General features: G+C 34.8%; 1 protein-coding gene across 2 annotated transcripts in view; it reads left to right on the forward strand.

Moving 5' to 3' along the window:
* Adgrv1 (adhesion G protein-coupled receptor V1) overlaps nt 1–24,503 on the forward strand; it is a 548,667-nt gene that overhangs the window by 342,407 nt on the left and 181,757 nt on the right. For both annotated transcript variants that reach the window (XM_048811397.1, XM_048811398.1), the window contains one exon: nt 21,940–22,056. In XM_048811397.1, the coding sequence (XP_048667354.1) occupies nt 21,940–22,056 (117 nt within the window). The remainder of the gene's footprint in view (nt 1–21,939; nt 22,057–24,503) is intronic.

A 24,503-nucleotide genomic window follows, 5' to 3' on the forward strand; every position in this document is an offset into this window, starting at 1 on the left:
TAGGACATAGAATAAAATGCTCTCACCCCTGGCTTTAGAACCAATTCCCAAGTCTGCAAATTGCTGGACTTATAACCTTGGACAAATCATACACCATATAGAATTTGATAAATTCTTTATTCTGGGGCTGTTGCATATCTGTTATCACTTTCTCATTCTTGAGATCACAGCTAAATGCCTCTTCCTGAGAGAAGCCTTCCATGACCTTCCTGTCAGAGTAGTCTTTATCAGTTTCCTTAGGCTGTTATAAAAAAATTACCACACTCTGAGTGGCTGGATATCCAACTCCAGGTGTTTGAGCCATCCTCCGTCTGAGGCTATCAAGAAGAATCCTTCCTTGTCAATTCCTAGTTTCTGATGGTGGTCATTTGTCTTTAGAGCTCCTTGGTTTGTATCTGCAATGCTCTCGTCATGCCTCCATTGTCACATGACCCTTTTCTCTGTTTGTTGGTGTGTCTGCACACGGCCATCTTATAGGCCACCAGTCATTGGGTTTGGAATCCTCCCTAATACTGCACAGTCTCATCTTCACTGATGATCTCTGCAAAAATTATTTCCAAATAAAGTCGACTTCTAAGGTTTCAGGTGAACATGAATTTTGAAGAAGTACTATTTAACTCACCACATGCCTCCTGTTTAACTCTCTTCTTCATTGTAATTACCATATTCATAGTTATATATTGATTTGTTGGCTTGCCTTCCTCACATGGAGAGTTCATGAGGGCAAGTTTCTTTTTTTTTAATTTTGTTTATTTATTTTTATGTGGTACTAAGGATTGAATCCAGTGCATTACATGTGCGAGGCAAGTGGTCTGCCCTTGAGCCACAAAGAGCAAGTTTCAAGTCTGTTTTATTCATTTTTGTGCTTGGATAATTGTTGGTATCTAGAAGTTAATCAAAAACTATATATTCTTGAATTAAATAATTTATTTTTTCCTCTTAGCTCTTTTTCACTGGTAAAATAATGGGTTGAATTTCTGGTCTCTAAGGTAACTTGCAATTTTAATAATATGTGATTCTGTCTTTTCTGTGGATGCTCAGTGACCCCAAGTTGGTCTGTAAATCTGACATTTGCATGTAAAAGACCTATTTTTTTAAAAAGTATTATTATACCACATCTTTTATTTAGGTTCTACTTAAAAAGAGAAAAAATAAATAAACAAATGACATTGAGCCACTAATTATTTTGCCTTATGTTGAAGAGAAAATTATAAATGAGAAAACCAAATTCAGATATTCTGATTATTTTAAATCCAGTAAACACTCATTCTGGATTATATAGGAAAAAAAACACTAAATATTAAGAAAACTGGAGCTGGATTGTAGCTCAGTGACAGAGCACTTGTCTAACACATGTGAGGCACTGGGCTCAATCCTTACACCACATAAAAAAATAAACAAAATAAAACCATGCTGTACAACTACAAAAAAATAAATATTAAGAAAACTGCACCCCAAATCTAAATGTACTTTAATCAGTTTCTACTTTTATTTTCAGCACAACTGTTACCCTAAAAGATCTTTTTACTTCAAATAAACAACTTTTTTTATAGGAATATAACTCATTTCTTTGTTATTTAGGACGATGTGGAACAACTTTTTCTCATGGAAGTTAATTTATCAGTTTGAATTATTTAACTGACAAACTGGTGGAAATTTGTCATTAGTTTTGACAGTTTTAACAGTTCAGTGTTGCTGAAGCATCCTCTTTGGAATTGTTAAATTCTGCCAAGAAAAAGGAGTCCACTTAATTCTACCAGTAAGACAAGGGCACACCTATCGATTAAAACATGATTTTGTATGCATTAAATTGTAGAATGTTTATTTTTAAAATGAAATTCCAAAATTCCTAAATACTTAAAAAGAAAAGATGACTTTGTGGTCAAAATGGGAAATGACTAACTATATTAACATCTTTAGGCTATTGCAGTTAGTAAGCACAAAAGTTTGTTCAAAACATTTTTTTTTAAATCTTGCTAGAAATATCACCAGTACTGCTGTGGTTATAGTGCTGATTAAAAATCAGATGCCCTTTAGCTCAACACGTTGTTAGATTTAGTCCCTGTTTAAATAGTGAGGCTAAAAAGCAAAATAGTACAAGTTACTTCCAGGCTAATGAACTAGATTTCTTCCTATTCCAAAGACAATTTTTCTTTTTTCTCTTTTTTCCTCACCTCCATGGTATCACAAACTGATCATTCCAATAGGGAGGGAGGAAAATTGGCACTGGGAAGAGGCTGGCCAGGAGCTGGGTGTCAGCCACTCCCACATCTACTTCTCACCTTTCCAATCCAGAGGGCTGTGGTCCAAGTCAGGGCTTCAGAACTAGCAGGGACTCTGTATCTAAGGATACTTCATTCAGTAAACTTGACAAACACTGAAGCATTGGTGAGGGTCTTCAGTAGGAGAGTTTTGGCCAACCCATGACTTGCTTTCCATTCAACAGATACTAGGCCTGCAGCCAAAAGATAAAATTAAACCCCACCTAGGGAGGGTGTTAGACAAGAAGTAGGTAGCAACTGATCCTTTAATGCTTCATCCCCCACATATTTAACCGAGCACCTACTCTGATAAACACTTTAAATGCTTAGCAAACAAAACAAGACCCATCACTGTCAGAGCATTTTAGAACAATGTTAGTACAAATGTACAGACACCGCTAGGGGCTGATGGCTAGAACAAATATCAAAATTTTAGATTGTGATGAAAGCCACAAAGGAAAATAGTAGACTGATGAAATGAAAGTAATTTTAATAGTGTGGTCAGGGTGGTCTCTCATAGGAGATGATACTTGAACTGAGACATGTAGTATGGAAAAGAGCCATCCAGAAGGAGTATATTCCTGTGCAAAGGACCTAATACAAGAAATGGCTTGATTGTTCAAGGAACTAAAAAGGGCTGAGGTGCTGCAGCAGAGCGAGTAATGGGCAAAGTAATATGGATGATGAGGTTACAGAGTATACAACGCAAAGATCACGAGAGCATTGGAAGTCCATGGTAAAGGTTTTTGATTACATTTTAAGAATGACATTAGCAGAGATGGAGATCAGAGCTAGGGTAGAAAAGAAGATAGTGAATTGAGATTTGGATAGCAATCATTTTGCAGTATCTGTGTGATTATATTTATTGAGTAAATTATTTAATATGTTTGTTTCTCAGAAGACTTGATGCTAAAGATTTATGAGGTATCATAGTACTATTGAAGGATGGAAAGGGGATATAAAATAAGCCTGGGAGGAGGCCCATCAGATTTTAAGAGAGATTGGAGGAAAAGAAGACAGGTCCCAAATTAGGATGAAGAAGGTCACAAGTACAAGTACTCTGCCCCAGTTTATGTTCTTGTCAAACAAAGGTATATTTATCCTGCAGGCACCAAGGACAATGTTCCAGGGTGAATGAGATCTCACATCTCCCATCTTCCTGTGTCATCAATCATTGATGTTATTTTAGAGCATAATAAAATTAATATGTAGTTGAATTTAAATAAATATGATGATGTGGAGCAACATGTAAAATTCATATAAATTTTAAAAGATTCAGTCTCTCTCTCTCTCTCTCTCACACACACACACACACACAAAAGATGTCCTTGGCGAGGACACAGAGGACACAGCCCCAGATTTCCCAGGAAGAATCAGAGACTCAGATTCTTTTCCCAAATTGCTGCTTGGGTAGAAATGTCTGAGATGTACTAAATGTGTTACAATTTATTCTCTACAACCACCCTACAAGGTAGATATAATTAGTTTGATTTTAAAATCTATGGATACTTAAGTTCAGAAGTTAAGTAATTTCACTAATGTCATTTATTAATTACTGGTGATAGTACAATTTTCATCCAGGACTTTTTGGTTCTGAAGCTGCAATCTTTATGGTATAGAAGAAGATGAACTATGTGCAAGCAAATATGAAAAAGAAAACATGTTACACAGTGAAAAAATAAATGCAAGTAGGTTGAAGACTGAAAAGTAAGCTTTGTTTTTGGCCTTGGAGCCTGGATTAATAACATTGAAAAATTAATGTGAACCACAATGATATGCAACTGTTCACTAAGCAGAATGACTAAAATTAAGAAAGACAGTAGAGATAATATTAAGCATTTTTAGTGGGAACATCTGATAAATATATGCTACCTTGCGACCCATTCATTTCATTCCTACAAATAGACACAAGTATCCCATATAAGACAAGTATATGAAATATTTATAGCAACTTCATTGGTGGTAGTCCCAAATTATAAAATCCTAAATGTCCATCAGAAGTAGAATAGATACATTGTATATATTCATTCAACAGAATATACATGACCATGAAAAATAGTGACCTATTTATACATGCAAAATGAATGAATCTCACAGATATTTGTTAAGAAAAATAAACTATACATAAAATAGTACATATTATATGTCGGAAGTTCAAGAAGAAGCAAAACTATTTGATGTTCATGCACATATACGTGGTAATATTTCAGGCTGTAGGTATTGAGTGGGAAGGGACATGAGTGAACTTTGTAAGGAATTGGAAGTGATCTATATCTTGATATTGATAGTGGCCACACGGGTCTATACATTTTAAATTTTTTTACCTGTAATTTATAATTAGTGTACCCTACTGCATATTTGCTATACTTTAATTTAACAAATTAAAAATGAATTCTTATCTTAAATATCAAGCAAAAATGGTTTGTGAGAACAAAGGGATAGTAAACAAAAGAGAAAATGTAATTTAAAAATGAAAGAATCAGACCAACAGGTCCCATGCCTGTATCATAGGAGATCAGAAAGTCAGAAAATAAAAATATAAAAGGGAGGAAATTGTCAGAGAAACAATACTCTAAATTTTACTGGAATTGAAGAATGTCTCATAAAAGCTCTTCAAATGCTTAGCAAATGAAACAAGGCTCATTATTATCAGGGCATTTTAGAACACTGTGAATACAAAGACAACCTAAGAGTTTTCTTGGGAATTGGTTTCAGAGTTCTTAACATCACTACTGACTCCAGAATTCTAACCATGCTGTTTTTATATCAGAATTTTTTCCCCACCTAACCTGTCACTCACTTGAGAGGAAAAGTAAAAGATTTTTAGTCATGCAAGTCCTCCAATAATTACCTCCATGTACCATATCTCAGAAAATTAAGAAAAAAGAGAGATGTGCTTCACTAAAAGAGGGGGAATGATGAGGAGGATACAGAATCCAGGAAACATGTGGATGTGGATAGCAAAGGGGAGACACAAAGGAAAAATCCTTAAGGGACCTAAAGAGAAATTCCAGATGACAGCTGTAGAGCAACCAGTCTGTTATAAAACTAAATAGTCTTAAAAACCATGTATGTGTATTTCTTTTAATGAACATAAAAGTTAAATTTAAATTGATGGAAAATTAATAAGAAGCATTATAGACGTATATGTTGGAGGTAATGAATTTAAGAGCAGAGTCTCAGAATAGGTATCTAGAAAAAGAGTGTGATCATGAACACAGGAGGTAAAAAGCAGGGGACTTTCATTTTCTTGTTCAGGGAAATTCTCTAGGTGCTTTCTGCATTAAAGGGTGTACATGATGGCTAGTTTTGATTAGAGTCTGACACAGGTATTCTGAGATGCTTTCAAATAATTAGACAGAAGGAAGCAAAAATTAGATCAACAACTAAATCAATAAATAGTAGAATTTTAGGATGTAATGTAAGGTACATTACCTTTCATCTAGACCAGTCCTCTCCTTTCAAGGTGGATCATGTTATACTGACTATTTGGAAATGACTCAATATGGTACACGGTGTTCTGATGTGGAGTTTCTTTGACAAAGGAGGGATGTCTTTGCTTCAGTTTCATTAATCATTTCCAGAATTACAAATTGTTACACATGAAATTGGCACAATGATGGGTCCATGAGCACCACCAGCATCTTAACAATTGAATATTTCTGAATGTAGAAAAACTGGCAATATATCCATTAAAGTATTGCAACCATTATATTGAAAAACAGGAATGAATAGACTAAAACTTTTGTGCTTCATTTGAAACCATGTTTATCTCCTAGTGAGATAAACATTTTGATAAATTCATTCTCAAAATGAATTTCTTATGCCTGCCTTTATGATAAATTAGTGTGTGTGTGTGTATGTGTGTGTAGTAGTCCAGATGAGGGATAACAGTGGAAATGGGAGAGGGACTGATATATTCAACAGGTATTTAAAAAGTATAGCAAGTATATAAAAAGAATAGATTTGAGAAATAATTGCACAGGATGATGAAAAAAAAAGGTGCTTGGGTCAAGGGCTTGAATAACCTGAGCCACTGAGTGATACACAGAATATGTTGATGCCAGCACACTGGATGGTTTAGAGCTTTGGAGGGGATGGTTATGTTTGAGTATTTATCTCCAATTATTTCACATAATTATAAATAATCAATTTATAAACAATGTTCTACTACCTATGTTTTGATTTCTTCCTAGGGATGATGTGGTTAATTGAAAATAATTAATGCTAAGTATTTTACTTTACTTACATTAATAGTGATAGGCCTCAGTCTTTCTTTATATTCATTCTAACTTTGCAGAACAAGCAATAATTATTTTATAAACAACAACAATTTTTTAAAAAGCTATAGCAGAGAGGGAATCTGGTGTGGACCCTTGCTTGATATGGCATTCACTTATCTTTGTATCTAGATGGTCCACTCTTCCTAAGTAGAAAACTTTTTTTTTCCTGTTCCTTATGTCTTTTACAGAGTACTCCGAATGGATAGTCTCTGCCTTTCAAGTAAGAATTAGTTTAATTGTATTGTAGAGAGGTAATAAGTTTTCCAGCACTAAAGAGGGGACAAGTCAGAATTATGGGTTATTTTGAAAGTGACTTGAAGTTTTGAAGATACCTGTGTTTCTTGCTTTACTAGTAAAAGAATGAATAAGATTCCCATAATTATTGTTGATCCTTGAAAATACAAAGCATGATTTTAATTATTTCTTTGCAATTTATGTTATTCAGCTTTCCAGCTAACAACCATTTAAGATAAAAACTTAAAAAGAGAAAGGTTTTATTTAAGCTCATAATTTTGGAGGTTTCAATTTGTAGTCAATTGGCTCCATTGTTTTGGGTCTGTGGTGGCACATCATTGTTGGAAACACATGGTAGAGCAACACTACTCACTCATGGCTGAGAAGAGAAAGAAAGCAATAGGAAGGGGTGAAGTTCCCACTTGATGTCATGCCCCCAATTATCTAAAGATTTCCCACTAGGTCCCACCTCTTAAAGCTTTCACCTTTTCCTAAGAGCCTTACTCTGGGGAGCAAGATTTTAATGCATGGGTCTTTGAGGGACATTTAAGATTCATATTATAGCACTACCTTAAATTTTAAGTGTACTAAACCATCTGATCATTACTAATCTCAAATAGAGCCAATGGAATAAAATTGTATTTTATTCTTGTCACTGTTTACTCATAAGAGTTAACATTTCCCTTAAGTTAATGTAATTTCTTAGTAGAAGCCAGAGCTATAAATAATTGACATATAGTTAATAATATATTTTAAAGTGAATAATTTAATGGTGCTAGCAAAAATCAACAGATTTCCAATTCAAGTTGAAACCATATGCTTGTAAACATTTCCAAATAAATTTATATCTTAAATATAACAAATCTTCATTCAACAGCTGTTTATTAAATTCTCACTAATCCAGCCAATGTGCTAAGTATTAGGAATATACCAATAAAAGTGGCTTCTGGCTTATCTGTAGATATATGATATACAGTATGGTCAAAGTACCATTGAACTTACACAAGTCCTTGTTTTACTCCAAATAGTGTTTTATGACTTGGGAGAATCAAATTTTCCCCTTGTAAATCTGAACTCAAGTGAGCTCTCCGTGTACACAGTTATAAATGGAGAGTGCTGGAATTTCACTTCAAATGTCTTCCATATAGACTCTGGAGTGGACTTTATATAGCTCTTGACTTGTCTGTATTGATTTGCCTTGTTTTCTTATGTACACCTCTTCATTATTCCCTCCATAGAAAATTGTTCACTATTTTTTTTAAAAGAGAGCCACTTGATTTTCTGTTGAGAATCATTGTGTCACCTATCTTATCACTTAATAATACAGATTTTAGTGTTCATATAAAATAAGTTAAAAAACAGTTTCATACAATTTTTTTTATTTGAAAAGAGCACAATTGTATTCACCCGTGAGGATCACCAGTAACCATTTTACAACATATTTCCATAATATGGAAACATATTAACAGAAATAATCTTGAAAGTTATGTTGCAAATCTCAACTCTGTCTCCACATTTAAAGAATTAATGATAGCTATTACCTGAGTTTCAATCATTTTCTTAAAGCAACATAAAAATAGCCGAGAATAGCAAAAATGTAATTGAATTGGGATCAGATAAGCCCAGTCCAAGCTTTTCATTGGTTAACTATGAGACCTTTGAGTTTCTGTTTCCTTAGCAATCGCAAAAGGATGATAACCTTATGGGATTAAGAGAATTAAATGAGAGTTAAAGTGAAACAACTGTGGAAACCACAAAAGAGTACCACACTGTTAAGAACCTAATAATGTTGATTACTTCCTTTTCCATTTATTTGAGCAAAAACATTACCCAATATGCACAAAACACTCTATTTTAGGACAATTCTAGAATTCATATGCCCATTTGGACAACTTCAAGAACTGAATTTTCTTGGAGGATGCAGCTTATTGTTAATTCAGTTTCTCTTCTGTTTTTGAACTGAGCTATTCAAATATTGAAGACTCTAGATAATTCATGAATTTCCTGATGTTTCTTCTCCAAGAATAGTTATGCAAAATTAAAACAAAATTGAAACTGATTCAAAATTGAGAAACTCATAGGAAGATATGACTTCATTAATAACATAGAATCCTCTAGTTCTTTAAAATGTGATTGATTGACCTCCAAGTAACTTACCAGTGAGAAAAAATAGAGTCTTCTGTTGCTAGCTGTTTATTCACCTAACCAATTTCATGTAAATAGTGGCATCTGTTTGAACAAATTGCCTGTTAACTTAATGATAGTAAATCATCTAAAGTTTTATACTTATTAATACTTTTAACCTTCACAATAACTCTACAAATGTAATTATTATCTCTTTTACAGATGAGGAAAGAGAGTTCCAGATAAGTCTATCATTTTCCTAAGTTCATACAATTAGTAAGTAATGGAGGGCTGGAGCTATAACTCAGTGGCTGAGCACTTGCCTAACATGCATGAGGCACTAAGTTTGATCCTCAGCACTCAGCCTTCTGAGCCACTTGCATTACAGTCACGTGCCATTGCACCCAGCAATAATTTATATTATTAATATAATTTTAATATTATGTATACAATTTAGTAGTGATTTATATATTTCCATAGATCATCTTCAAGTATGTGAATCAGTATATCATTTATGTGAATAATGGTCTACTAGGCTGTTAATTAAAAAGTTGTTTGAGTCATAGAAAATAGCATAATTAGGGTTAATTCATGGCGCTCTCTGGGTGCTCTGTTTCTACTTTGCTGTGGACAAAATATTTCTGACCCCTAAAATTTATGTGTTGAGGCCTAATCTCTAATATGATGGAATTTGCTTGGGGGCCATCTGCAAAACCAGGGGACCCTCACCAGCCACCTGGACTGCTGGCACTTTGATCTTAAACTTCTAGCTTCTGGAACTCTCAGGAGTAAATGATTGTTGTTTAGTTATTGCAGTCCAAACTGACTCTCATTTCTTCCTAATTCCAAAACAAATAAATCAGAAACATAATATCTCCTTGTTTCCAATCTAGAAACAATGCATCTCTTTATTTTTTGTTCCAAAGACCTATAACTTCTATTGCCTATACGTTTTACCTGCCATTCCAAAGCAAAGAGATCTGTATGTTGGGTCTTACATAGATGAACTCAAAATAAAATAACAAAAGCCTGGCTCTAGAATCAGGCATGCAGAAAAATATTTGAATGAATAAATGAAGGAATGAGAAAATAATTATCAGGGGTAAAGTGCTCTTATATTCAAAAACTTTCTTCCTGTTTTTACAAATCTTTTTGTAGAGCAGTATAATATTTTGTTCTTGTTGTTGTTCTTTTTAAATGTGCATGACAATAGCATGTGTTTTGACACATTATACACCTACATGGAGTACAAATTTTTCTAATTAGGAGAGTTTTTGTACTTTGCAGAGCAATTCTAACAAAAACAATGGTGCAGTAATATTAGTCTTTGATATTATGTTCTCTGTTCCACTCTACACTGGATACAGTAGTTGGGAATTCTGTTTTGTAGTTTAAAATATGGGCATACAGAGAAGGAAAATGAAAACTCTCCATAATTAAAGGCAAGGAAGCATATACTCCATGTTATATGTGAATAAAAGGCTTTTTTATTTATAAGAAACATCTGAAGTCATTCCGTTTCCTTTACGTTCCTAGGAAGAGGAAGTATAAACTTTGGCATCTACACAGTAAGGTTAGATTCTGCCTTTGAGTTAATGAACTACAGTTAGACTTGTGTAGAAATGTATTAGAATTTCCGAGTTTGTCTTAAAATCCACTCAATTATATTTCCTTCCCAGCTCATACCCATGCATAAATTTAAGGAATTCCATGAAAAGTTGAATCAAACTATTTTCAATCTATAACTCTGAAGCAAAAATGGCAATTCTTCACTATGTATTTCAAGTAAACTTGTCACATGATTTCAAAGTAACTTTGGCAGTCTGGACTGTGTTATTTGTATAAAAGATTCTGGTCATATATTTACTGACAATATAAAATGGAAAAATTCACATGGTTTTATTCTAAGGCACTTAACAACAAACAACAACAAAATTGCCTATAATCTGAGTTTTCTGAGTCATGACCCAGTTCCATCAGTAAATGAGTGGAATACGAAGCTCAGTGTACTCTATGTGAAGAATTTCAATGTCCATTCCAGGCATAAAAACTTTATTTCCACAGAATTCCTAAACGCAGTCATCAAAGAACTAAGAAATATGACTTTGAGAATCTAAGTCTACATGTAAACATTTAGTTCAACCTTTGTGATATTTGGATGATCTTGACATGTCAGCTGGCCTTTATGCCTGTTCTTCCTTCAAATGAAAAGATTTTATGCTCTTCTTGAGAACCTGTATGAACAGGAAGTATGTGGCCTTAGTGACTTTTCAGATATATGAGTACATCATTCTGAGTGGTTATTTTAAGTATTATAAAGTGGTGAGGAACATAGGCTTTGGAATCCTCACACTTGGCCTGAGTCCTGGCTCTGTTGTATCTTATGTCTGTGACCTTAGCAAATTTATTTACTTGTCTTAAGTCTCAGTTTCCTCCTCTATAAAGCAGAGGCAGTGATCTCTAAATTGCATAGGTTATTGAAGGATAAGATGAAGTAATGTCTATAGGGCATTTAGCACAGCAGCTAGTCATAATAACTATTCGTTAAATGGTAATTATTATTATTATTATTACTGATAAAAATAAGTTAGTAATTCTTTGGCTATGTACCAGTTGAAAAAGACTAGTCACTGTTAATGGATGACTCATAAAGATCTGTTTCTCAGAGAGAAAATACGTTTTTAAAGAAAAGAGAAAAAATAAAACTATAATTAAATACCTCTATAATAATTCTAAAGTGGGGAAAAAGAGCTCTTTGGTTTTGGTAAACCTGACTGTTGCATTTTATAAAACGACCTGTAAAAATGTCTTCATCTGTGAGTGGCAGATATCCAAAACACTCTACCAATGATGAGCTATGAAGAAAATTGAGGTATATACTGACAACCTGTATTATTTTGTTTTTAATGATAAATGACAACATTTGATTGACTAACATTTTTAAGCCATATGCTAAAACAAATACCTGAATCCAACTGTGCATACACTGATGGAGGGAACATTTTCTATCTCCAACTGTCTTTGGGTCTGAGTATCAGCTATGAAATTACTTATTGGTGTGTGTTTGTATCTTTTAATTGTTGTATGTGGTAAGAAAATAAATGACATGCTAAATGATCTAACTGCTAATATTTAACATTAGCAAATCTGTACCTTATTTTATTTACAGAAGCAGAGACAAGAACATGTACAGAATATGCCATTTTAAAACTGTAAATATGTTGATTGATTTTTGTACTGTATTTTCACCATGGTAATATTAAAAAAAATCATAAAAACCTGTTCAGGCGAGTTTATGCCATTTAGTAGTTGCCAAAATCTGCTGCATTACATAAAACACCTTCCCGACACACCTAAGACACTCAGAGGTATATTTACTTTAGCATTCAAAAGTCTTTCCTTTGATTCTATCCATACATGTGGATAGATGTGGCTGTGTCCTTGTAGTACGCTGTTTTTAAGTCCTTTGGGTATAGTGGGATAGCTAGTTCAAATAGTGGTTCCATTCCCAGATTTCCAAGGAATCTCCATACTGTTTTCCATATTGGCTACACCAATTTGCAGTCCCACCAGCAGCGTATGAGTGTGCCTTTCCCCCACATCCTCACCAACAATTATTGTTGTTTGTATTCTTGATAGCTGTCGTTCTGACTGGAGTGAGATGAAATCTTAGAGTACTTTTGATTTACATTTCTCTAATTTCTAGAGATATTAAATATTTTTTTCATATATTGATGATTGATTATATATCATCTTCTGAGAAGTGCCAGTTCAGTTCGTTGGCCCATTTATTGATTGGGTTATTTGGTTTTTTGGTGTTAATGATTTTGGGTTCTTTATGTATTCTAGAGATTAGTGCTCTATCTGATGTGCGTGTGGTAAAAATTTGCTTCCAAAATGTAGGCTCTCTACTCACCTCCTTGATTGTTTCTTTTGCTGAGAAGAAGCTTTTTATTTTGAATCCATCTCATTTGTCGATTCTTGATTTTAATTCTTACACTGTAGAAGTCTTATTAAGGAAGTTGGGGCCTAATCCAACATGTTGGAGATTTGGGCCTACTTTTTTTCCTAATAGGTGCAGTGTCTCTCATTTAATTCCTAGGTCATTGATCCACTTTGAGTTGAGTTTTGAGCATGGTGAGGGTTAGGGGTTTAATTTCATTTTGTTGCACATGGATTTCCAGTTTCCCCAACACCATTTGTTGAAGAGGCTATCTTTTCTCCAATGTATGTTGTTAGAACCTTTGTCTAATATAAGATAACTGTATTTATGTGGGTTTGTCTCTGTGTCCTCTATTCTGTACCATTGGTCTACAAGTCTATTATGGTGTAAATACCATGCTGTTTTTGTTACTAGTACTCTGTAGTATAGTTTAAGGTCTGGTATAGTGATGCCACCTGCTTCACTCTTCTTACTAAGGATTGCATTAGCTATTCTGAGTCTCTTATTTTTCTAGATGAATTTCATGACTGCTTTTTCTATTTAAGAAATGTCTTAGGGATTTTAATTGGAATTGCATTAAATCTGTGTAGTGCTTCTGGTAGTATGGTCATTTTGACAATATTAATTCTGCCTATCTAAGAACAAGGTAGATCCAACTTCTAAGGTCTTCTTTAATTTGTTTCTTTAGCATTCTTTTTGTTGTAGAGGTCTTTCACCCCTTTTGTTAATTCCCAAGATTTTTTGTTCTTGTTTTTGTTTTTTGAGGCTATTGAAAATGGAGTAGTTTTCCTTATTTCCCTTTCAGAGGATTGATCACTGATATACAGACATGCCTTTGATTTATGGGTATTGATTTTATATCCCATTACTTTGCTGAATTCATTTACTAGTTGTAGAAGTTTTCTGGTAGAATTTTTGGGGTTTTCCAGGTATAAAATCATATCATTGGCAAATAGTTCTAATTTGAGTTCTTCTTTTTCTATCCATATCCCTTTAATTTCTTTCATCTGTCTAATTGCTATGGCCAATGTTTCAAGAACTGTGTTAAATAGAAGTGGTGAAAGAGGGCATCCCTGTCTTGTTCCCATTTTTAGAGGGAATACTTTCAATTTTTCTCCATTTAGAATATGTTGGCCTGGGGCTTAGCATAGATAGCTTTTAATATATGTTAGTATATGTTCCTGTTATCCCTAGTTTTTCTAGTGTTTTGAACATGAAGGGATGCTGTATTTTGTTGAATATATTTTCTTCATCTATTGAAATGATTGTATGATTCTTATCTTTAAGTCTGTTGATGTGATGGATTACATTTACTTATTTTTGTATTTTTAACCAAACTTTCATCCCTGGGATGAACCCCACTTGACCATGGGACACTATCTTTTTGATATGTTTTTGTATTCTATTTGCCAGAATTTCATTGAAAATTTTTGCATCTATTTTCATTAGAGATATTGGTCTGAAGTTTTCTTTCTTTGATGTGTCTTTGTTTGGTTTTGGAATCAGAGTGATATTGGCCTGATACAATAAGTTTTGAAGTGCTCCCTCTTTTTTCCATTTCACAAAATAATTTGAAGTGGTATTAATTCTTCTTTAAAGGTCTTGTACAACTCAGCTGTGTATCCATCCGGTCCTGGGCTTTTCTTGGTTGATAGGCTTCTGATGGTGTCTTCTGTTTTATTGCTTGGTATTGATCTGTTTAAATTGTGTATATCATCCTGATTCAATTTGGGCAAATCATATGACTCTAGAAATTTGTCTGTGACTTCAATATTTTGTATTTTATTGGAGTATAAGATTTCAAAAGAATTTCTAATTATCTTCTGTATTTCTGTAGTGTCTGTTATGATATTTCCTTTTCTGTCCCGTATGTTAGTAATTTCTCCCTCCTTCTCTTTGTTAGCATTGCTAAGAATTTGTCAGTTTTATGTATTTTTTTTCAAAGAACCAACTTTGTTTTCATATCTTAAGGAGTACAAAGAATTGAATTGTTTGTTTTTTGTTTTTGATAATGGGGGTTGAACCCAGGGATGCTTAACCACTGGGTCACATCCTTAGCAACCCCCCCCCACTCCCTGCCTTTTTTTTTTCTCTCTTTTTTTTTTTTTGTATTTTATTCATAGACAGGTTCTTCCTGAGTTGCTTACTGCCTCTCTAAGTTACTGAGGCTGGCTTTGAACTCTCAATCCTTCTGCCTCAGTCTCCCAGCTGCTGTTGTTGTACAGTCATGCACCATCATGAGCTGCTGAGAATTTAAGTTTTTTTTGAAAAACCAATATTCATTATATTACTGTTTAGATGGAAGCAGAGACAAATGTATCTATTCTGTTTTCTCTGTTGACTTGCACAGTAGGCCTCTAATTGACAAGAAGAAGCAGAGGATTTTTAAGTCCCTTAAAAAAGGGATTATACATATACTGTTTTTTTTTTTCAGGGGAATTATTCTCATTCTTTTCCTTTGGTTAAAATGTGTATATGTTATGTGGAATTAAAGACAGTATTGTGCATTCTATTGACATTTTATTCTATATTCTATTGCCAATGTAAATCTATGATAAGCTTTGGATTAACAAAGATTGAGAAAGAGTGGACTAGAATTTCAGCACTTGAAGATGGGACTCTTCTTGGGTTAGCTTTGTAGGCAGCAGCATGGTGTTCTAGAAAGAACACTGGTCTTACAATTCAGAACACCAAAATTTGAACCCTAAAAATTTCTAAAACTTTCTTTAATAACTTTTAAAGATGTCAATTACAGTTATCAGACCAACTTTAATAATTTATTAAATTGGGATAAAAACATTAATGACATTATATCATTATATGTGAACTACACACATATTCACACACAGCCCCTCCCCCCACACACACACACGAGAGGGTATGCAGCAGCATCCAACTAGTACACAGTAGTTTTCTGCCATCATACTCTTCATCTTGCCTGGCATAGTGCTTTATAAACAGCAGGTGTTCAAACACTTTCCGAATGAATCAATATATAAAGAATATATGAATGAGAACTTTTAAAAAATTCCTGTTTCTCCTTTATTGTGTTAAACATGATGCTGTCAGAATTACCTTCTACCTTGTCATCACAATGTGTCTGAATAAAAGAACAATGTTAAAAATCCATGTATTCTTAGCTTATGTACTCTTAAAGATATGTGAGCTAAATATGCTGGGAGATTTTGTTTTTTATAATGGGGGTTGAACCCAGGGATGCTTTATTTCATTATTTCATTTCAGTTTTAATTTAAATTAAATTAGTTTGGGGTAGGCTTGGCCACATGTAATACGTTCTCCAAGAATTCTTACTTCAGAGGATTCAAGATGGCAGACTAGAGGAAGGCTGCATTCCTAGTTGCTCCTTCACTTGGGATTCAAGCAGCAGAAGTACTGCTTCTCTGCCAGGTGGGTCAAAGAGAGATTCACTAAAACTCAATACTGGGCAGTCAAGAGTATCTTAGAGACTCCGAAATTTGGGTACATTAAACAAAGAAGAAAGACTACATTGGAGTCAAGGCAATTGCTGCAGTAGTAGTGATGATGGGAACAGACAGTAATACAGTGGACAGATTTAGTATGAAAAAACCTGCAGAAAGCAACCTGCCCTTAGCTGATCCAGAGGCCGCATGTACACTGGTGCTTAAAAAGTGTTCAGTGTTTTCCACCGGCAATGGAAAGCTGAAGCAGGAGACATCTTGAGGTAGCCATGCAGTATCAGCTGCTCTGGGAGCTGGGAAATCTGAAAAAAATACAGCTGCACTATCCTGGAGATCACCTTCCAGGTTGCCTAGGGTGTACGTAGCAGAATGTGAGCAAAACGGGCACAAAGAATGTTTTACCCAGGGGATTCAAGTCCTCAGTTCCCCCTTTATAAAAATCTGGTGGCGTATGTGACCAGCTGAAGTGGGTCAGGAATCTGGACAGGCAGGTGTGAAATACACTCAGGGAATAAGCCCAGGAAGCCTGAAAAGGCTGTGTTTATGGGCAGCAGAGGGTGTGAAGAATTGGCTCCCCTACCTGACAAGCAGAATCCTTGGGAAGCTCCCAAGATCCAGACTTCCAGCAGAGATCAGCAACTGCCAGGCCATAGGAATATGTTGATCTAATCTCTCCAGAGTAGAAACCACCCCAGTAAAGCCCCTGAGGCCTGATTAGACCTAAGCACCACCTGCTGGAACTCCACTCATAAAACTCTGCAGCAGCCCCACCCTAGTAGTGCATGGATCTGGTCTGTGCAGACAAGCTCTCCAACTGACAGTACTTCCCATCCCATCCTACATCATACTAGGGAGAAGAGAAGCTGAGATTTATTTGAATCAACTTCGGTCTTGGGCTACTTCAACTGGCAACTTAGTGAGAAACACAAAGAGAGACAGGGATTTGTGATGCCTGGCCCTTGTTCTTGCTGTCAGAACATTGCCCAAGAAGAAATGGAAAGAAAGACAGTCAGGCACAGTCAGTGTCCATCTATTCCCATTGACTACCACTGCAGTAGAAATGATTCCTTAATTTTTTTATTAATAATCTTTCTAATTTTCTTTCTTTCCTTCTTTCTTTCTTTTTTTCTTTCTTTCCTTTGTTTTGCTGTGCTGATTGGTTCATGAACATATATACATATACATATGTGTTTCTTTTTTCCTCATTTTTAGCATTTTTAAAATGTAGTTATTTTTCCTTGCCTTATCTTTTGAGGGTGAGGGATTTTGACTAGTATAATTTGGTTTTGTTTTATATTGTTTTTCATTTGTTTATTTCTCATTCCCTGTTTTCTCCTACTAACAGCCAAATTCTATTATTCTTTCTTTCATTCTCCATTTACTTTGATATTTCTACTTTTTCCCCCTTCCTTTTAATCATTACATGCTACATCTCTTCTGTATTCTCTCTGTTCACTTTTTGAAATTATTTTCTACTATCATTTTCTTTTAATTAACTGTATTCTTACCATCTTTTAGCACTCATTGGTGTATGTAACTCCTTCCCCTACCATTAATGCTGTTGCAGTTATTACTGCTGTGGACAACATAGTTGAAAACTGTTGCTTTCTTGAATGCCATATATAGTTCATGGTTACTTATTGTTGTTGCAAATGGCAATTGCTGACCCTACCATTTCTGGGTTTTGTGGTGATTAACATTGTAGATGTCATAACAGGAACTAAGTATTTAATTTGATGTTCTATATTTTTTGCTTTGGTTGTTGCTATTGTTTGTTTCACTCATTCTGTGAGGTGCTGGGAAGCTACAAGAACACTACAATTTCACAGGGTAGAAACCCTGCTACTCAACCAAAGGACAGCACACCTTGCTCCACACACAAATTAATGACTCAACCTTCAGTTGTACTTTAATACAAATAATAGAAGAGATTAAAAACCCAAGCTAATGACCAGGCTCCAAATGGAAACAGCTAGGGCTGGCTCTCAGGTCCCACCTATGGACATCCATTGCTACAGCAAAAACAGAGAAAAATAAAGGCTGTGTTCGCCACACCTAAGAGGGGAATCTCAATCCAGATTATTCTAGGACACTTTGGGAAGTGAAGACTGTGCCCTACAAAAGTCCACACTTGAGAGTGGAAGAGAAATCCTTTCCAAACAGAAATCCAACAGAAATCTTGGAAATAAAAGACAAAATAAATAAAATAAAATATTCAGTTGAAAGTCTGTCTAATAGAGTAGACCATGCTGAAGACAGACTCTCAGACCTGGAATACAAAGTGGCTAGCGTTAAACATTCAGACAGTATTAAAAAAAATGTCATCATTATAAGAATATACAAGATTTCTGGGGCAACATGAAGAGACCAAATTTAAGAATCACTGGAATTGAGGCAGGCTATGAGATACAGGCTAATAGAATGGATAAATTATTCAGGGAAATAATAACATAAAAGTGTCCAAACCTTCAGACTGAGATGGACATCCAGAACTCCCAGCAGAGAAGATTGAAAAAGAACCTCTCCATAAGACATTTTAATTAAAATGCCTAACACAGAGAACAAGGATAAAATTTTAAAAGCCTCAACATAAAAACATCAAGTCACATTTAGAGCCAACCCAATCAGAATCACTTTTGATTTCTCAGCATACACTCTACAAGCCAGGATGGTTTTGGAACAATGTATTCCAGGTCCTAAAAGAAAATAACTGTCAACCAAGATGGCTGTATTCATAAAAACTATCCTTCAAAATCAAGGAAAGCTAGAAACCTTTCAAGATAAGCAGAAACTAAAAGAATTCATGACTACTAAACCAGCACACATAACTTACTTAAAATACTACACACACAAGAAATTAAAAAAAAATAAATAAACCTCAAAGCTCACACAAGAAAAAATCTCATTTGAAGAGTAGCTAAGCAAATAGTAACAGGGCCAAATTAAATATGATAAATAAATCAAAATGGCAGGAGTCAATAAACATCTCTCTCTAATAATGTTGAATGGAAATGGTCTTAACTCTCCAATTAAAAGACATAGACTGGAAGAATGTATTTTTAAAAAAAGATACAACTATATGCTGCTTGCATGAAATGCACTTTATAGACAGCCATAAGCTGAAAGTGAAAGGATAGAAGTTGATGTACCATGTGAAAAGAACCCCCCCAAAAGCAGAAGTAGCTACTTTCATATCTGACAGGAGATTTCACACCAAAATTAATCTACAGAGACAAAGAAGGTCAGTTCATATCGGTAAAGGAGCAATCCAACAAGAAGAAATAAAAATAATAAATAATTAGCCCCAAATGTGGGTACAACTAATTTCATAAAAGAAGTGCTACTCAAATTGAAGCCCTAATACTACTGGGTGATGTGAACACAACTCTCTACCATTAATAGTATGTATTACACATGTTCCAAATTCAGGGCTAAATAAATAGAATGTTCAATCAGTAATGTGAATTTTAAAAATAATTCTGGAATTGTGGAGTACAAAAGAACTTTATACTTTATCTTTTCAAATTTCTAGCTACTACTGATGAAGGAATTAGGCCAGGAAGAGGCAAGTAACTAGTTCAGGTCTTCAAATAAACAGTTCTCAAGCACACCTGTGATCCGGCAACTTGGAAGGCTCAGGCAGGAGGATCACAAGCTCAAGGGCAGCCTGGCCAACTTAGTGAGACCCTGTCTGAGAATTTAAAAAAAAAAAAAAACATAGAAAGGACTAAGGATGTAGTTCAGTGGTAAAGTGTGCCTGAATTCAATCTTCAATACAAAAATAAATTTTTTCTCAAAAAGGAAAAGTTACTTTAGCATGATATGAGATCCATTATCCATTTTTTTAAATTATTTTAGTTGTAAATGGACACAATATCTTTTTATATATTTATTTCTATGTGGTGCTGAGGATGGAACCCAGTGCCCCACACATACAAGGCAAGCATTCTACCTCTGGGCCCACAGCCACGGCCCATCCATTTATTATTAAGTAATGTTGGAACTTATGCAATTATTGCCTAAGGAAGGTGAGTAAGGTGAGTCTTTCACTGTGAAATGGAGGTTGTATCAGCATGGAAGGCCTCACTGCAGTCCTGACAAATCCACCCGTGTGATACTGCCCTAAGAACAACTTTGGGCAGAAGTTTTCAAGAAGAGTTGACACACTCTTTGGACAAGAAAATTTGGGAGGGGCACATCACTTGAAAACTAAAATAATGCTTTGTCACAATGTTATGATTTATTTTTGAGCAATTTATTCAATTTTAGAAGGAAATTCAAAGAATATTAAGGCTTCTCCTTTGAAGAAAGCAAGCATTTTTGAGACATAATTTAGCTAGTTTCCTTCTTACCTTCTTATATACAATCACCCCTTTTGGGGGAACTAATCATTTATTCTGTTAATAATTATTGACCACTTCATATTCTAGGCACAATAGTAGCCTCTAAAAGTATAAGGTTAAAAACTTGAGCTGACAAAGGGAGATTAGTGGAGGAAAGGATCAAGGACTGGGAGGGGAAAGGGAGGGAGGAAGTGCTAAGGAGTGATATTGCCCAAATTATATTGTTATAGTCTGTGCATGTATCAATACGTAACAACAAATCCCATCATTATGTACAACTATAATGCACTAATAAAAATCACGTAGAAGAAGAAATTCTTGAATCCTGGGGGAATTTATTGATGGAGACATTGTTGTGTTAATATTATTGGTCCAAATTTTCCTTTGCCAGCTACATTTTTCATTAGAAAATGTATATGGTTCTTGTGTTTTGAATAAAAACAAAGTGATAGAAATCACAAAAAGCATTGTACTTCATTTGTTCATTTATTCAGAAAGTATTTATTAAGCACCTACCAGGTACCAGACACTGAGCTAGGTGCTTGGGATACATCAGTGAGTAAACATCCCGCTTTTGCACAGATTACATTCTAGTGGGTGAGACTAACAGATACAACAATGAAAAATATGAAATAAGTAAATTACAGAGCTTGATAGAAGGTGATGAGTAGTGTTTGGAAAAAGAAGAGTCAGAAGACTTTCTTGTGGAAAGCAGATAAAAGCAGAAGGTGTAATTTTAAATAATATAGTCAAGAGATGCCTCATTGTGAAGGTGATTTCCAAAAAAAGTCTTAAATGTAGTTTTAATAAAAATCCAGGGATTAAGGTAATCATAGAATTTGATTTCTAAACTCACTTGACATCTGTTTTGTTATATATATTATGTAACATGTGATGGTAAAATCAAAGTCAAAAATCCAGCTTCGGGTTCTTTGCTTTTCAGTCAGCTTTGATTTAAACAAGGAAGGGTGTTGTCACTCTGTTTCCTATTCTCTAATTAAATAAAACAAAATTATTTCATAGGATTTTGGTTTTATCAATGGTAAGAATGAGGTTTGCTTTGAGAATTTCCTCTTATGAGCCCATAGCAACATGTAGCATAATTTCATATCCTTCATTGTTTCTTAGAAATACAAAAATCCATTTTTATACTGCCATTTTTAGAAAGACTTAGATGAATTTGGGCAACAAATAAACTGATTTTTTTCCTTTGAATCATAAATTCAGATGAGAAAGCAATTTTTTTTCTTTTTTTAACATTCTTCATCAAGTTTAGTATGACTTAAAAATAGAAGTATCTGTTTCTTCCAGATTGTGTTCCTGGTATCTGCATATGTAAGTCCCCAACTCACTGAGGACAGCTGTTCAGCCATGGCTGCCATCACACATTACCTGTATCTTTGCCAGTTTAGCTGGATGCTCATTCAGGTTGGTACCTCAGTCCACTCCCTACTCCCTTCTACCTCGCCAATAAATCTGGACAAAGTGGTCTTAGTATGACATTCTTTATATTGAAGTGGAAGTAATTCAATATAGTCATCACTGCATTTCCAGAGTATGTTAAAAAAAAAAGTCCCTAGAAACTGTCTAACATGGTGACTTTATAAAATGAGAGAAATCTAGTAGGATTTGAAACAAGAGATTGGTAAAAGATGAGGCTTCCAATACAGTTCATGTATTGTGAAATTTTAATTTTTTTCTGGGGGGAAGTAATAGAATTCTATTAAGCAAGGAAGTGATGTGATACAATTTGGATTTTTTAGGTATGTCCCTGTCTGTAATGGATGTCCCTGTTTGTTTTTTGTAGACAGGAAAGAATGGATGGTGGTAGTGAGCCAATTACATAGCATTGGCTGTAACCAAGAGAGAGAGAAAAAAGTAGTGTTTACTAGGGAGAGAACAGTAGAAATAAAGACAAATAACTAGTTTGGATATTAAAAAAATAATGTATTACTTTAGGATGTAGAGGTTGGTTATAAGGAATGCAAAAGGTGAAAACTGGGGTGTTTCCCAAGTTTCTGGCATGCATATGTGGCCTAAAACTATGATCACTGGAGAAGGAGAGATAGATGGCAAATTTAGTTTGGGACATGCTAAGTGTGAAGTCCCTGTGAGCCCTCTAATAGGATCTTTGGCAGGGGGAGATCTTTGAGGCCTCTATGGTGTACTATAGAAATGCACTAGAAAATAGTTGACTTTGAGTTGGAAAATGGAGCCATTGCTCAGGATGGGATCACCTGGGGAAACTATATAGAATATGGCCAAAATATACCCCACAAAGCCTCCTGAGGAATTTATTAATGTTTGGGGAGAGATCTAAACACTCCTTTTCTGACTGAGATTGCAAGTTCTATTATTCTATACTGGTTTGTTTGACAAAGAATTGGACCATAAATAGTTATTAATGTTGCTAATTAAATGTCTCATCTAAAATGCTGCCTTTGATAATGTGTTTTGCACAATGGAGTTGTTAAATCATTTTGTGATAGAAATGGTCTCACGTGTTTCTCTCTGTTCATGTGAACTGTTTATGTACACAGAAACATGTAGGCTCTTTTATATGCTTTTTGTCATTATCATTGAATAAGAAAGATGTTGGGTTTGATTGTATAGCAATATTGAATTAATGATAAAAGCAGAAAGAAAGTGAAGTGGTATTATTATGAAAGGAAAACCATCCAGGCTCCGGATGGGATATTTTCCCAGGTATGATGAGATAATGGGTGGAGGCTGAAGGAGAAGAGAGCTGAACTATTTAGTTAAGAGAACTAATTAGAACAAGTGGTGCCTTAGATCTGGGTTTGAATTCATTACCACTGTCCATGTAAGCTTAATCAAATTAATAACTCCCTGCAAGGTTTGCTTCTAAATTTGCATATGGAGATAATAATTTCTAACTCATAGAATTAGTGTTTTACAACTCTTTGAGCAGCTCTAATCATGGAAAATATGTAGTGCTCTCCAACACACCCTCAAAAAAATAAGAAATAACAGTAAATCTAAATCATATAACATACAGCATAAATATGAAATTAGAATAAATCTCCTAGATTTTTTCGTCTCAGAATTCTTTAGGTTTTAACTAAGCAAAACTTCAGTATGTGCCTAGTAGTTCTAATAAGTGCCCACATATCTTCTGGAATGGAGTTCCCAGGGTGTGCTGAAAGTCTTTGTCCATGTCCCTGACCTATTCAGAGTTTTTGATTAACGACTTGCATGAAAACACAGGAAACCACTTATCAGATTTACAAATGACACAGAGTTGAAAGGATAGTTAAAACAACAAGCTGCCTGCATTAAGATTATGGCAGAACAAACAGAGAGAAACAGTACTGATAGATGGAACACTGGAGAGGAAAAGATGTTATCTGATGAAATTTAATGTAAACAACTCAAGATTTTAATTTAACATAAAATCAGTAGCAATCAGATATGTGACCAGGACACCTCACAGACTTAGGCCCTTGGATAACAGTATGGAGGCAGCTGTGGCAACATTTTAACCTACAGTGTTCAGTCTACTTGGCACACAGTAGCCACTCTCATGTCATGTTTCAGCAAGATGGTCTGCCATCCAGTGAGAGACTCTTCTTTATTTCTTTCTTTCCTATAAGAAACTTCCAGGCAGCTAGAGATAGTGAATGGGGAAAGAATTGGGGGAGGGGTCTATAAACAGCAGAAGGTTTACTACAGGACAAAAAAGGTGGACTAGGTAACTATACTTGGCAGAAACAGAACAAATGGGTCAAAAATTAGGGAAACAATATCAGTGGAGTAGAAGAAGGGGATTGATGGGGAGGGAGGAGGGATGGCATAAAGAAAAGACAGGAGAAGGAATCTAAGCTAACTTTCCTGTGTGCATGTGTGAATATACA

Source organism: Marmota marmota, unplaced genomic scaffold, assembly GCF_001458135.2.
Source record: "Marmota marmota marmota unplaced genomic scaffold, marMar, whole genome shotgun sequence".
NCBI classification, from domain to species: Eukaryota; Metazoa; Chordata; class Mammalia; order Rodentia; family Sciuridae; genus Marmota; species Marmota marmota.